The sequence below is a fragment of the Mustela erminea genome, chromosome 9 (genome assembly GCF_009829155.1).
Source record: "Mustela erminea isolate mMusErm1 chromosome 9, mMusErm1.Pri, whole genome shotgun sequence".
NCBI classification, from domain to species: Eukaryota; Metazoa; Chordata; class Mammalia; order Carnivora; family Mustelidae; genus Mustela; species Mustela erminea.
Window position 1 is genome coordinate 108,558,675 of NC_045622.1, and position 11,483 is coordinate 108,570,157.

The 11,483-nt window shown below is 45.1% G+C and overlaps 1 protein-coding gene across 8 annotated transcripts in view; it reads left to right on the top strand.

The window, feature by feature from the left end:
* The window catches only part of C9H11orf80 (chromosome 9 C11orf80 homolog), a 115,118-nt gene extending 103,762 nt beyond the window's left edge, over positions 1-11,356 (top strand). For 6 of the 8 annotated variants that reach the window (XM_032357577.1, XM_032357569.1, XM_032357572.1 and 3 more), the window contains 3 exons: positions 6,596-6,668; positions 10,972-11,144; positions 11,240-11,356. In XM_032357577.1, coding sequence (XP_032213468.1) covers positions 6,596-6,668; positions 10,972-11,144; positions 11,240-11,305 — 312 coding nt within the window. In that variant the 3' untranslated portion in view covers positions 11,306-11,356. The remainder of the gene's footprint in view (positions 1-6,595; positions 6,669-10,971; positions 11,145-11,239) is intronic. The other 2 variants (XM_032357570.1, XM_032357576.1) reach the window with 1 other exon arrangement.
* The last annotated feature ends 127 nt before the right edge of the window (positions 11,357-11,483 follow it).

The following is an 11,483-nucleotide window of genomic DNA, read 5'->3' on the forward strand; positions in this document are numbered from 1 at the left end:
CTATTAGAAATTAGAGAAGTGACATCTCAGATATTAAAAGGATTATCAAGGGTTATTATGAGCAGTGTTGAATGTCATCATGTTAAATTTTAAATATTGTATCAGTAAATTTGACAACTTAGATCAAATGGACAAGTTCCCTGAAGGACAGAAATTACTAAAGTTCACTCAAGAAGAAACAGCTCTAGGGGCAGCTAGGTTGCTCAGTAGGTTAGGCAAGTGCCTTCAGCTGAAGTCATGATCCCAGGATCCTGGAGTGAGCCCCTTATTGGGCTCCCTGCTCAGTAGAGTTTTGGCTTCTCCCTCTCCGTCTGCCCCTCCTCCTTCCCCTCCCACTCTGCCCTTCTCCCTGCTCATGCACATGGTTTCTCTCTCAAATACATAAAATCTTAAAAAAAAAAAAAAAAAAAAGCAATAGCTCTATATACCTGGTCTGTTACACCTATGTCTATTAAAGAGATTGGATTTTTAGTTAAAAGCTTTACCTTAATATTGAGAATATTTTAAAACTCTCAAAACTTAAGCATAAGAAAACAACCCAGTTTTTTAAATGGGCACAAGATTTGAACACACATTTCACAAAAGATACAAAAGAAGAAAGATCCTTAACATTAGTCATGAGGGAAAATGCAAGTCAGAAGCGTAACTTCACACCTACTTGGTATAAAGAGACTGACCATACCAGGTATCGGCCAGGATACGGAGGAACTGAACTCTTGCACCCTGTCTGTAGGAAGAAAAAGCTGTACAATCACTCTGGAGAAGTTTGGCAGCTTCTTAAAAAGTTAAGTATATACATATGATCCATCCATTCTACTCTTAAGTATTAACCCAAGAGAAATGAAAACCTATATGTCCACACAAAAATTTATATACTAATGTTCATGGCACCTCTGTCATATAACCCCAAACTGGAAGCAACCCAGTGTCAGTAGGTAAATGGAAGTAAATGGTTCATTCAATGGAATACTACTCCGCAATGAAAGGAATGAACTGTTGGTATACACAGTAGCATGAGTGAGTCTCTAAACAGCCATGCTAAATGAAAACCCTTGAAATACTGGATTAGGTGTAATAGCAGCTGGGGTGGGGGGGGGCATCCCTGAAATACAAGAGTACATACTATTGGATTGCATTTATATAAAATTCTTCAGTGCGCCTGGGTGGCTCAGTCATTAAGTGTCTGGCTTTGGCTCAGGTCATGATCCCAGCGTCCTGGGATCGAGCCCCATATCAGGCTCTCTGCTCAGCGGGGAGACTGCTTCTCCCTCTCCGGCTCCCCTGTGTTTGTGTTCCCTCTCTTGCTATCCCTCTCTGTCATAAACAAATCTAAAAATAAATTTTTTTTTTAGAATGCCAACTAATCTTTACCTACAAATTAGTGGTTGCTTAAAGATAGGAAATATAAGAGTTTAAGGGAATGATTATGAAGGTCAGAGGATACTTTTGAGGATAATGGATGTATTCATTACCTTGATTGGGATGATCAAAAAGTATGTATATATGCCCAAATATGTATGTATGCCCAAACTTACATAATTGTACATTTAATATAAATGCAGCTTACCATAACTGTGTAAGTTATATTCCAATAAAGTTGCTATACAAAATTACAGATACTCTTTCTGACAAAATAATAGGCCCTTTTGCACTTCTACTACTTCTCTCTCTCTTCTACTTTAGTTTGCCTGATTTGGATGGAGGTGTTTAGGTGCCTAGGATCACAGCCAAGGATCACAGAATCTCATCAACTGGCTTATCCTCCTCTGCTTTGTAGTTAGAAAGGCTAGAGGATGGGAGTGAAATCCCTATGAATGCTCCTTTTACCACAACTTTTCTGTACCTTCTAGGAAGCCTGTTCCTCGGAATGCATCTGCCATTCCCTTCAGCTAGTTCACTGCAAGTACTCTCGCTGATTTCACTCCAACTTGGAAAGTTGATGCCCACAAAGTTGAACAAACTAATTTCCACAAACTTAATGGTTTAAAAACACCAAAATTTATTATCTCACGGTTCTGGAGTCCAGAAGTCTGAAATAGGGGCACATGGGTGGCTAAGTTGGTTAGGCTTTGGAGTCTTTTGATCTCACCTCAGGTCTTGATCTCAAGTCCAGCATGGAGCCTATTTAAAAAAAAAGAAGAAGAAGAAGAAGAAGAAGTCGTCTCAAATCAAGGTTTTAGGAAACCGTGCTCCCTTGGAATCCTTCCATTCCCCTACCAGCTTCTGTTGGCTCTCAGTGCTCCTTGCCTTGTATCTACAACACTCCAGTCTCTGCCTCCATCTTCAACACAGGGCCTTTTTCCTATGTCTCTCAAATTTCCCTCTGCCTCTTTTATAAGACCTGTCATTGGATTTTTGGCCTACTCTTAATCCATCATGATCTTGAGATCGTTAATTACTTTTAAAAAGACCTTTTTCCCAAATAAGGTCATATTTATAGGTTCTGGGGGTCAAGACTTGGATATACTTTTTTAGGAGCCACTGTTCCATTCACTACAGCCATCCACTCCTTCAGATTTCTAGGGATAAGCATGTGCCATTATCATAGGACCAAAGATATATGGGTAGGATCTAGATGTTTCGTCCTGTGAAGACCTTTTGCTTGGGCCTCTCTGATATCCCAGTGAGATCTCAAAAGGAAATTATCTGACCTCTTTTGCCCCCATTCTGTTACCATAGTGATGGTTCATAGCCTCAGGGCCATTCATAGCCCAATTAATTTGGCAGATGGCTAGTGAACTCAAGGTCTTACCCAGTACTAGGTCTTGGAAGGAAGGAATATTCATTGAATTCTTAATCTGTGTCAAGATTTCCACTTTAATATCAAAAAGATCCTACAAAATAGGTTGTAGTTTTCCCATTTTATAGATGAAGAAACTGGTTAGAGAACTTTCCTAATTTGCTTGGGCTGACATAGCAAATGTCAAGGCTAGGCTTTGCACTGAGGTCTCCTAGTTTCAAAGCCTAGCAACGTTGTTACCATATAGGACTGGTACTGGAATGTTCCACACCATATAGCCCAGGGAAGATGAGTGATCAGAGGCACTTGTGAGCAGATCCTCTGCTTCTGCACTCAAGATCATTACTGTTTTCCTTCTGGTGATGTCCTTTTAGTGATAAGTAACTTGTTAGTGGCACAAGAGTGGCACCCAGTGGCTTTAGCTAAAAACTACAAGATCAATGGTGATAGGTCAAATTCTTTTACCTCTGGACCAGTCCCTCAGTTTCCACTTTTAAACAGATAAAGTAGAAAAGCTGAACTCTTCAATAATATAGAATAAGACAATCTGACTATTATATAGTTTATGGAGAAGTAGAAGAAATGAGAGAATATGTGTTTAGAGTTTTATAGAATATATTTAAGAGAAGCCCATGCCAGAGTGGAGATTTATAAGCTGGGTGTTGGAACATACGACATTGGGCCATGAAGGAACAAGGTAGTTCTCCAGGGCTAGTATCACAGATGTGTGTAGCAGCTGAGAACATAAGTCCCTAATAAATAAGAACAGTAGCAGGGAAGTAGTTGTTAGGAAAGTTATTGTCTTCCGGGAGGGGGGTGGGGTAAGACCAGAATCAAATGTCTTGGTGTTAAATCCAAGGAGGTATATCCCAGAGATCCGGCTGTCTCATTTGGGGGAACTGACGATGAAGGAAGAGTGTGCAAGATTCCTCTAAGGCTGAGGGCTATATATTGAGAGTGGGTTTTTCCTTGGTGACACTTGTTTTAGGATAGGAGAAAGGTTTTGTCTATTGCATGAGATTTTCCAGACAACAATGAAATAAAAGAATAAACTTTCTCTCAAAGAATTTCTTAAAAATGGAAATTGTTTTAGTGCTGTTTCTTTTTTCACACCATCGGAGCCATCTTTACCCTTCTGTGTTCCTTGGAAAGTACTTAGAAGTTTTAGTAAATAATACATGATGAGTTTTTTTTTTATTGAGTTACAATTCACATACCATAAAATCTACCATTTAAAAAAATATATTCACTGTGTTGTGCAACAGTCACCACTAAATTCTGCAATATCCCCATCATGCCAAAAAGAAACCCTGTACCTATTTGTAGTCAGTCCCAATTTCCCCTCCTCCCAACCTCTGGCAACCATTAGTCTACCGTCTGTCTCCATTGATGTGCCTACTCTGGATATTTCATGTAAATGGATCACATAATAAGTAGCCTTTTGTGTCTGGCTTCTTTCACTAAGCAAAATGTTTTTAAGATTCATCCATGTTTTAACATGTGATAGTGTTTCCTTTTTATGGTTGAATAAATATCCTTTTGTATGGATATACCACATTTTCTGTCCATTCATCAGTTGATGAGTATTTGTGTTATTTGCACTTTGGGTGATTATGTATAACCCTGGGAACATTTACAGGTGGACATATGTTTGCAATACTCTTGGTTATATATCTCGTAGTAGAATTGCTGGGTTGTAGATAACCCTATGTTTAACTTTTTTTCTTTTTTAAAGATTTTACTTTTTTTTTTTTTTTTTTAAAAAGATTTTAAGTAATCTCTGCACCCAACGTGGGGCTCAAACTCACAACCCTGAGATTAAGAGTCACATGCTTTTCCGACTGAGCCAGCCAGGCGCCCCACTATGTTTAACTTTTTGATGAACTTTCATACTATTTTCCAAACTGGCCATTTTACTTTCCCACCAGCAGTGTGTAACGGGTCCAGTTTTTCCACATCCTCCTGGTGCGGCCTGTTACTACTGTTGTTGTTATTATTACTACCATCCTGCTGGGTGTAAAGTATCTCATAGTGGTTTTGATTTGCATTTCTCTAATGAATAATGATGTTGAGCATCTTTTCATGGGTTTGTTGGCCATTTGTATCTCCTTTGGGAGAAGGGTCTCCAAATCTATCAAACTAATTTTTTAAAAAAATTTTATTTATTTATTTGTCAGGGAGATAGAGAGAGCACAGGCAGGCAGAGTGGCAGGCAAAGGGAGAAGCAAGCTCCCCACGGAGCAAGGAGCCTGATATGGGGCTCGATCCCAGGACTCTGGGATCATGACCTGAGCCGAAGGCAGCCACTCAACCGACTAAGCCACCCAGGCATCCCTATCAAACTCATTTTTTAAAAAAAATATTTACTTATTTGGGGCACCTGGGTGGCTCAGTGGGTTAAAGCCTCTGCCTTCGGCTCAGGTCATGATCCCAGGGTTCTGGGATCGAGCCCCGCATGGGGCTCTCTGCTCAGTGGGGAGCCTGCTTCCTCCTCTCTCTGATTCCCTCTCTGCCTACTTGTAATCTCTGTCTGTCAAATAAATAAAATTTTTTAAAAAATATTTACTTATTTGACACCAGGAGAGAGAGAAAGCACACAAGTAGACAGAGTGGCAGGCAGAGGGAGAGGCTCTCCCTTGAGCACAGAGCCTCATGCAAGGTGGGGTTTGCTCCCAGGACCCTGGGATCATGAACTGAGCCGAAGGCATATGCTTAACCAACTGAGCCACCCAAGTGCCCCAAACCCATTTTTTAAAAAAATATTTATTTATTTATTTGAGAGAGAGAAAGTGAGACAGAGCATGAGCGAGGAGAAGGTCAGAGAGAGAAGCAGACTCCCCATGGAGCTGAGAGCCTGATGTGGGACTCGATCCCGGGACTCCAGGATCATGACCTGAGCCGAAGGCAGTCGTCCAACCAACTGAGCCACCCAGGCGTCCCCCCAAACCCATTTTTAATTGGGCTGTTATTTTATTGTTGAATTATAAGAGTTCTTTATTCTGGATACAACACCCTTATCAGATGTGAATTGTGAATATTTTCTTCCATCTTGTGAATTGAGTTTTCACTTCATAGCACCCTTTGAAGCCCAAAGTTTTTAATTTTTAAAGACAGGAAGTCTCTTTTTATGTACTTGTATTCTTGAAAGACAGGAAGCTAGGAGAGTTGGGCTGATCTTAGAACTTTTCTCTGTCCAAATCGAACCAAGTGTGGCAGGGCTCTGAAAGGCTACAGAGGACCACAGAATGTGCCCTTTGGCTTTCCAGGTTTGACCCCAGTCAGTTGCATGTTGAGCACTTACCTGTGCAAGGTACACTGTGCTGGCTGTAAAGGGACACAGGCACAATGAGCCTTACCGTTCAAGGAATTTAAAGTGTGGAAATGGGGTACCTGGGTGGCTCAGTTAGTTAAGCGTTTGACTCGTGAGACTGAACCCTGTTTCGGGCTTGCTCTCTCACTTTACACCTCCCCCACTTGTGTGCACTCTCTACATACCTAAATAAATAAACAAAATCTTAAAATAATGTGGAAAACACACACAAAAATGATAAAACAAGGGCAGGCAGTGCATCTTCAGAGCCCAAGGAGTGGGACAGACGGTGAGTGCGTGTCTGGAATTCAGAGGAGGAAGGGAATGCCCAGGGTGCCTGGAATGAGCTGCAAAGGCTCAGACTCTAGAAGGAAGCCTTGATTGGAGCTGGGGAGGGGGACTCACAGGAGCCAGGCAGAAGGAAGAGGGAGTTCCAGGTGAGGGAAGACAGCCCTGGGAGGTCAACAAAGCCACCAGGCCGACTCACCTCATTGGGGCTTTTTCAAGTTCCTGCAAAACTCACTTAGTACTTCTGATTTTTAAAGCAGCTGCTCCCAGAGGAAAATGCGGAGGAGAACACAGAGGACGCACAGGAGAACAGCCTGGAGCTCCTTGCAGGTACGGTCTCAGCTTTTCAGGTGAGCCCAGGACCAAAGCTCAGGAGTAAAAAATGTTCACTTGAAGCTTTCAAACTGCATCTTCCACCACAGCAAAACCCTGGGATTTGGCTGACTCCCACCGGCCACGAGCGGGGATCTGGGGCAGCAGCGGGGTGGGGGGGATTCCCTCCCCGAAGCTGGAATGACAGAACTAGAAACTCCTCATGAAGTTTGTGCAGTTAGAGATAGTTGCACATGGAGGACCGGGGCCCTGAATCCAGTTCATTCCTTGTGTCTTTTGTCATTAGTGCTGATAAGCTCTCCCTGGTTTGGGTTACTTCTCTGTTTGGGGCTCTGGAGATCACTCGGGCGCGTGGAATACCACCTCAGCCCTGATGTATCCTATGGGGGTAGTTGTGTGTGACATGATTGTACTGGTCTTCCCCCTCTCCCTCCAACACTCACACAGCCTTCAGATCCAGCAGTGACAGAGGGATGTGTGTACGGCTGGAAATCACCACAGCCACTGGCATCTGAGCCTGATAGTGCAGGTGCCAGACGCTAGTCTGAGGTTTTAATTTTTTTTTTAAGATTTTATTTATTTGACAGAGATCACAAGTAGGCAGAGAGGCAGGCAGAGAGAGGAGGAAACAGGCCCCCCACTGAGCGGATAGCCCAATGCAGGCTCGATCCCACGACCCTGAGATCATGACCTGAGCCGAAGGCAGAGGCTTTAACCCACTGAGCCACCCAGGCACCCCCTGAGGTTTTAATTTTTTTTAAAAGATTTATTTTGGGGGGGAGAAGGAGCAGCAGGGATGGGGATGGGGGGAGAGGGACAGAGGAAGAGAATCTCAAGCAGACTCCATGCTGAGTGCAGAGCCCGATGCAGCTCGATCTCACAACCCTGAGATCATGACCTGAGCCCAAATCAAGAGTCAGATGCTCTATTGGCTGAGTCACCCAGGCACTGCGACTCTGAGCTTTTAAAATGCATAAATGCTCTTCATTCTCAAAACAATCCTATGAGATAGTGTTACTATTCTCATTTTACAGATATGTCAGTAAAATTACTGAAGGTCACACAGGTAGTAAATGGGAGAGCCAGAATTTAAACCCAGGTAGCCTGGGTCCAGTCTGTCTCTGAGAGCCAATCCCAGCAGGGATGCACTGTCATAACAGCACCTCGGCTTGAGGGAATTTGGGGACTGACTGTAGTACCTATACTTTGTTGGTAAAATTCCTCTTTCCAGGGTCACAACTACAACATGCTGCATGTTGTCCAGACTTAGGCCTAAGAGGTGCTCCTGAGTCTGTCAGTTGAACCTTGTTTTAAATGCGGTGCGGGCTGTTGCTACTGAAAAGAATGCTGCAGTGAAGGCTTGTGTAAAGCAACTTATCTATTCATATAAATTCAGATTTGGAGACTTAAAAGAATGGATACAACTCAGTACATATGCAGTGAATAGTAGTAAAAAAGGAACTCTTTTTTAGAAGGAAAAATTAACATTTTATCCAGCACTTTCTGTGGATCCAGGGGGATACCAGACTTTCCCACAGTGGCCACTGGTCTCCTCCAGCAGGGGCAGCGCCGGTCCCGTTTCCCAAGAGACAGTCCAGACTCAGAGGTTGCTCTGGGGGTGGATAACCTAAATGTCAGGCTATGCTTTCTCCACTGTGCAATATAAGCCTTAAAATCTAGGTATTTATAAATCTGGTGGAGCCTGGAAGACTGGGTGAGCTGCTCTGCTTTACACAGCTGCAGTCTAGTCACCATCAGTCCTGTGTCCCACATGGGCAGTTCTGCTAAAGAAGATCAGTGAAAGTTGGTTGACGCCACCATATATCCACGATCTATTCACTGGGTAGCCTTCAGCTAGCAGTCCTTTATGTTGTCTTCTGGCCTTCTCGTCGCTGGCTATTTGATTCTTTAAAATACCTACCCAGCCTCTGCCTCCTGACTTAGCCTCCTACTTCACACTTAGTGCCCAAACTATATCAGAACGGGGACCCATCTCTGCCAGGCTCAGGGGTGGCCTCAGCCCTACTGCTCTCTCAGGACCTTCTTGCATCTGCTACCACTTCTGCACCTTTAGTCTTTCTACTGTTCTCTCCCCTCAGCAGGGCAATTTCTCACTACTTAAAAGGAAATTTCCCATGATCTTGAACTTCTTTCTCTCCATCACATCACAGCCAGGGTTCTCAAAAAAGCAAGCTGTACCCTCTCCTTTTTTTCCTCCCATTCGCTCATTCTAACCCAGGGCATTTGCTTTCTCTGTGGCCTCTGCACTGCAAGGTCTTGTTTGGAAAGACTTCCTAAGTACCAAATCGTACATTTATCTTTACCGTGCTTGAACTATTTACAGAATTCCGCGCTATGAGACGGTGACTCACTTCATTTTCCCCTCTGATCTTTCTCTTCAACCAGCCTCCTTTGGCCACTCCCTTAAAAGTGCTTGTATAGCACTCCTTCCCTAGCTGCTTTCTTCCATCTCAGGCATCGAACCTTGCTTCTGGGCTCAGGACTTACCAGTTGGCATGACAAGCCCAGGCCTTTCTTGAATGCCAGATGGAAGATTTATCTGCTAACTAGACAGCTCCATGTGGCGGTCCCATGGTCCTACCTCCGTCAGGATCCTCTGTGTTTTTAAGATTTTATTTATTTATTTGAGAGACAGTAAGAGAGAGCACAACCAGGGGGTAGGGGCAGAGGGAGAAGCAGACTCCCAACCAAGCAGAAGTCCGATGTGGGACTAGATCCCAGAACCCTGGGATCATGATGTGAGCCAAAGGCAGACACTCAACCCACTGAGCCACTAGGCGCCCCTCTCTGGGAAGATTAATAGAACCACAACCCATCCAGTTTTTCACATCTGAAATGAGATTCATTCACTATGCCGCTCATTCTCATGTATCACACCTAGTCTCACAACAAAGCCTGTTGATTTGATTTGACCTCATAAATATACTTCTTAACCTGGTGGTGCCTCCATCCATTCCTACTCCCTTCACTCTCTGGGGCTCTTGAGGTTTTCATGTGGTTGGTTTTTTGTTGGTGGTGGTTTTTTTTGAGAGAGAAAGCGAGAGAGTGTGTGCCTGCAAGCACAGGGGTAGGGGAGAGGGAGAGTCTTAAGCAGACTTCACGCTGAGCACAGAACCCCACGTGAGGCTCGATCTCATGACCCTGAGATCACAACCTGAGCTGAAACCAAGAGTGGGATGCTTAACCTATTGCGCCACCAAGGTGTCCCAAGGTCTTCCTATTTCTTTTTTTTGTTTTTTTTAAGATTTTATTTATTTATTTGACAGAGAGAGATCACAAGTAGGCAGAGAGGCAGGCAGAGAGAGAGGAGGAAGCAGACTCCCTGCTGAGCAGAGAGCCCGATGCGGGACTCAATCCCAGGACCCTGAGATCATGACCTGAGCCGAAGGCAGCGGCTTAACCCACTGAGCCACCCAGCCGCCCCATGTCTTCCTATTTCTAATTTGATTTTAAGCCACACTTTTGACAGGAAAATCTAAAATACAAAATTAACAATACATCTCCAGTGCTTATTTCAGTTCCTCACTGTCTACTTTCTACAGGTAAAAATCCATTTTTTAGTCTTTGATTTCTACTAACCCTTTCAGATCCGTCTCCTAGGGACCCCCCCCCTTCGCATTTTATGTGGGATACTAATTAATGTTTTGGGTATTTGCATCTTTCCACCTGGAATTCCTTTCCTTTCCCTTGTTGGGGAAATACTGGTTCCCCATATTTCTATTCGTCCTTTAAACCCCAGCTCAGACAGCTCAGGGAAACCTTTCTTCACCTCTAGGGATGGTTAGCAACTTCTTTTTCTGTTCTATCCATGGGCTTTGGACACACTTCTGCATCCCTCCTAGCATTTGTGAGCGTCAGGCAGCATCGGCTCATTGAGCTACATTCCCAGGACCTGCTCAGAAGGAACTACGGGTAAAAACTCACTGTAAATTTGCACAAGTCCGTCAGTTAATACAGGGAGAATGCCAATGGGCACTGCTCAACGTACTGTGAGCTATGAAGGGAGAGGTGAGGCTGGCTTTCAGGCAGGGGATCACAGCTTGGCAGGGAGGGAGGAGCTGGACAGTGCAAACTCCACCAGAAATCTGTGTGCAGTGAATGAGTGCGCGTGAGCCCCAAGCGAGACAAACAATTCTGCTGCCTCAGCCCAAACCTGACTGAAAAGAATTTGAGGTGGGAGGGCTAAGAAAGATGGCACCAGTTCCTTCCTTTCTGCTGCCCCAAGGGTCTTTCTAGCACAGGGCTGTGGGCACAAGTAAGTGGGCTTGTCTTCGCCTAGGGACCAGCGGGCAAGTGGAAAACAAGAGGCTCCAGCAGGGCCTGGAGGAGACACGGGCCTTCCTCTCTGCCAGGGGCCCGAGCCAGTCAGAGGCCGCCGCGTGCCGCACGAAGCCCACAGCGGCCTCCCTGACGCCTAGCGGGAGCAGGGCGAGCCCCGGGGGCGACCTGGAGGTAACCGGCGAGGGTCGCGCAGGGGAAGGCTCAGCGGGAGGCGGAGACGGCCGCTGTCGGTGGGTCCTCACCCTGGGCTCCCTTTCCTTCCGCAGGACTCGCTCTGGCAGCGGGAGGTCTCCAATCTGTCTGAGTGGCTGAATCCCGGCCCTGAGCCCTAAGCTGGGTGCCTCCCCCCGCCCAACTCCCCTGCACTTCCACGCCTACCCGCCGGCGGTTAACCGCCGCGTGTTGTCTGTTGTTCAATAAACCTGCTCTGCGCGCGCCGCCTCTGCTTCCGTGTTGGGGGCGGGGTCAGGGGCGGGGCATCTGCGCCGCCTGATGACGTAACCCCGCACT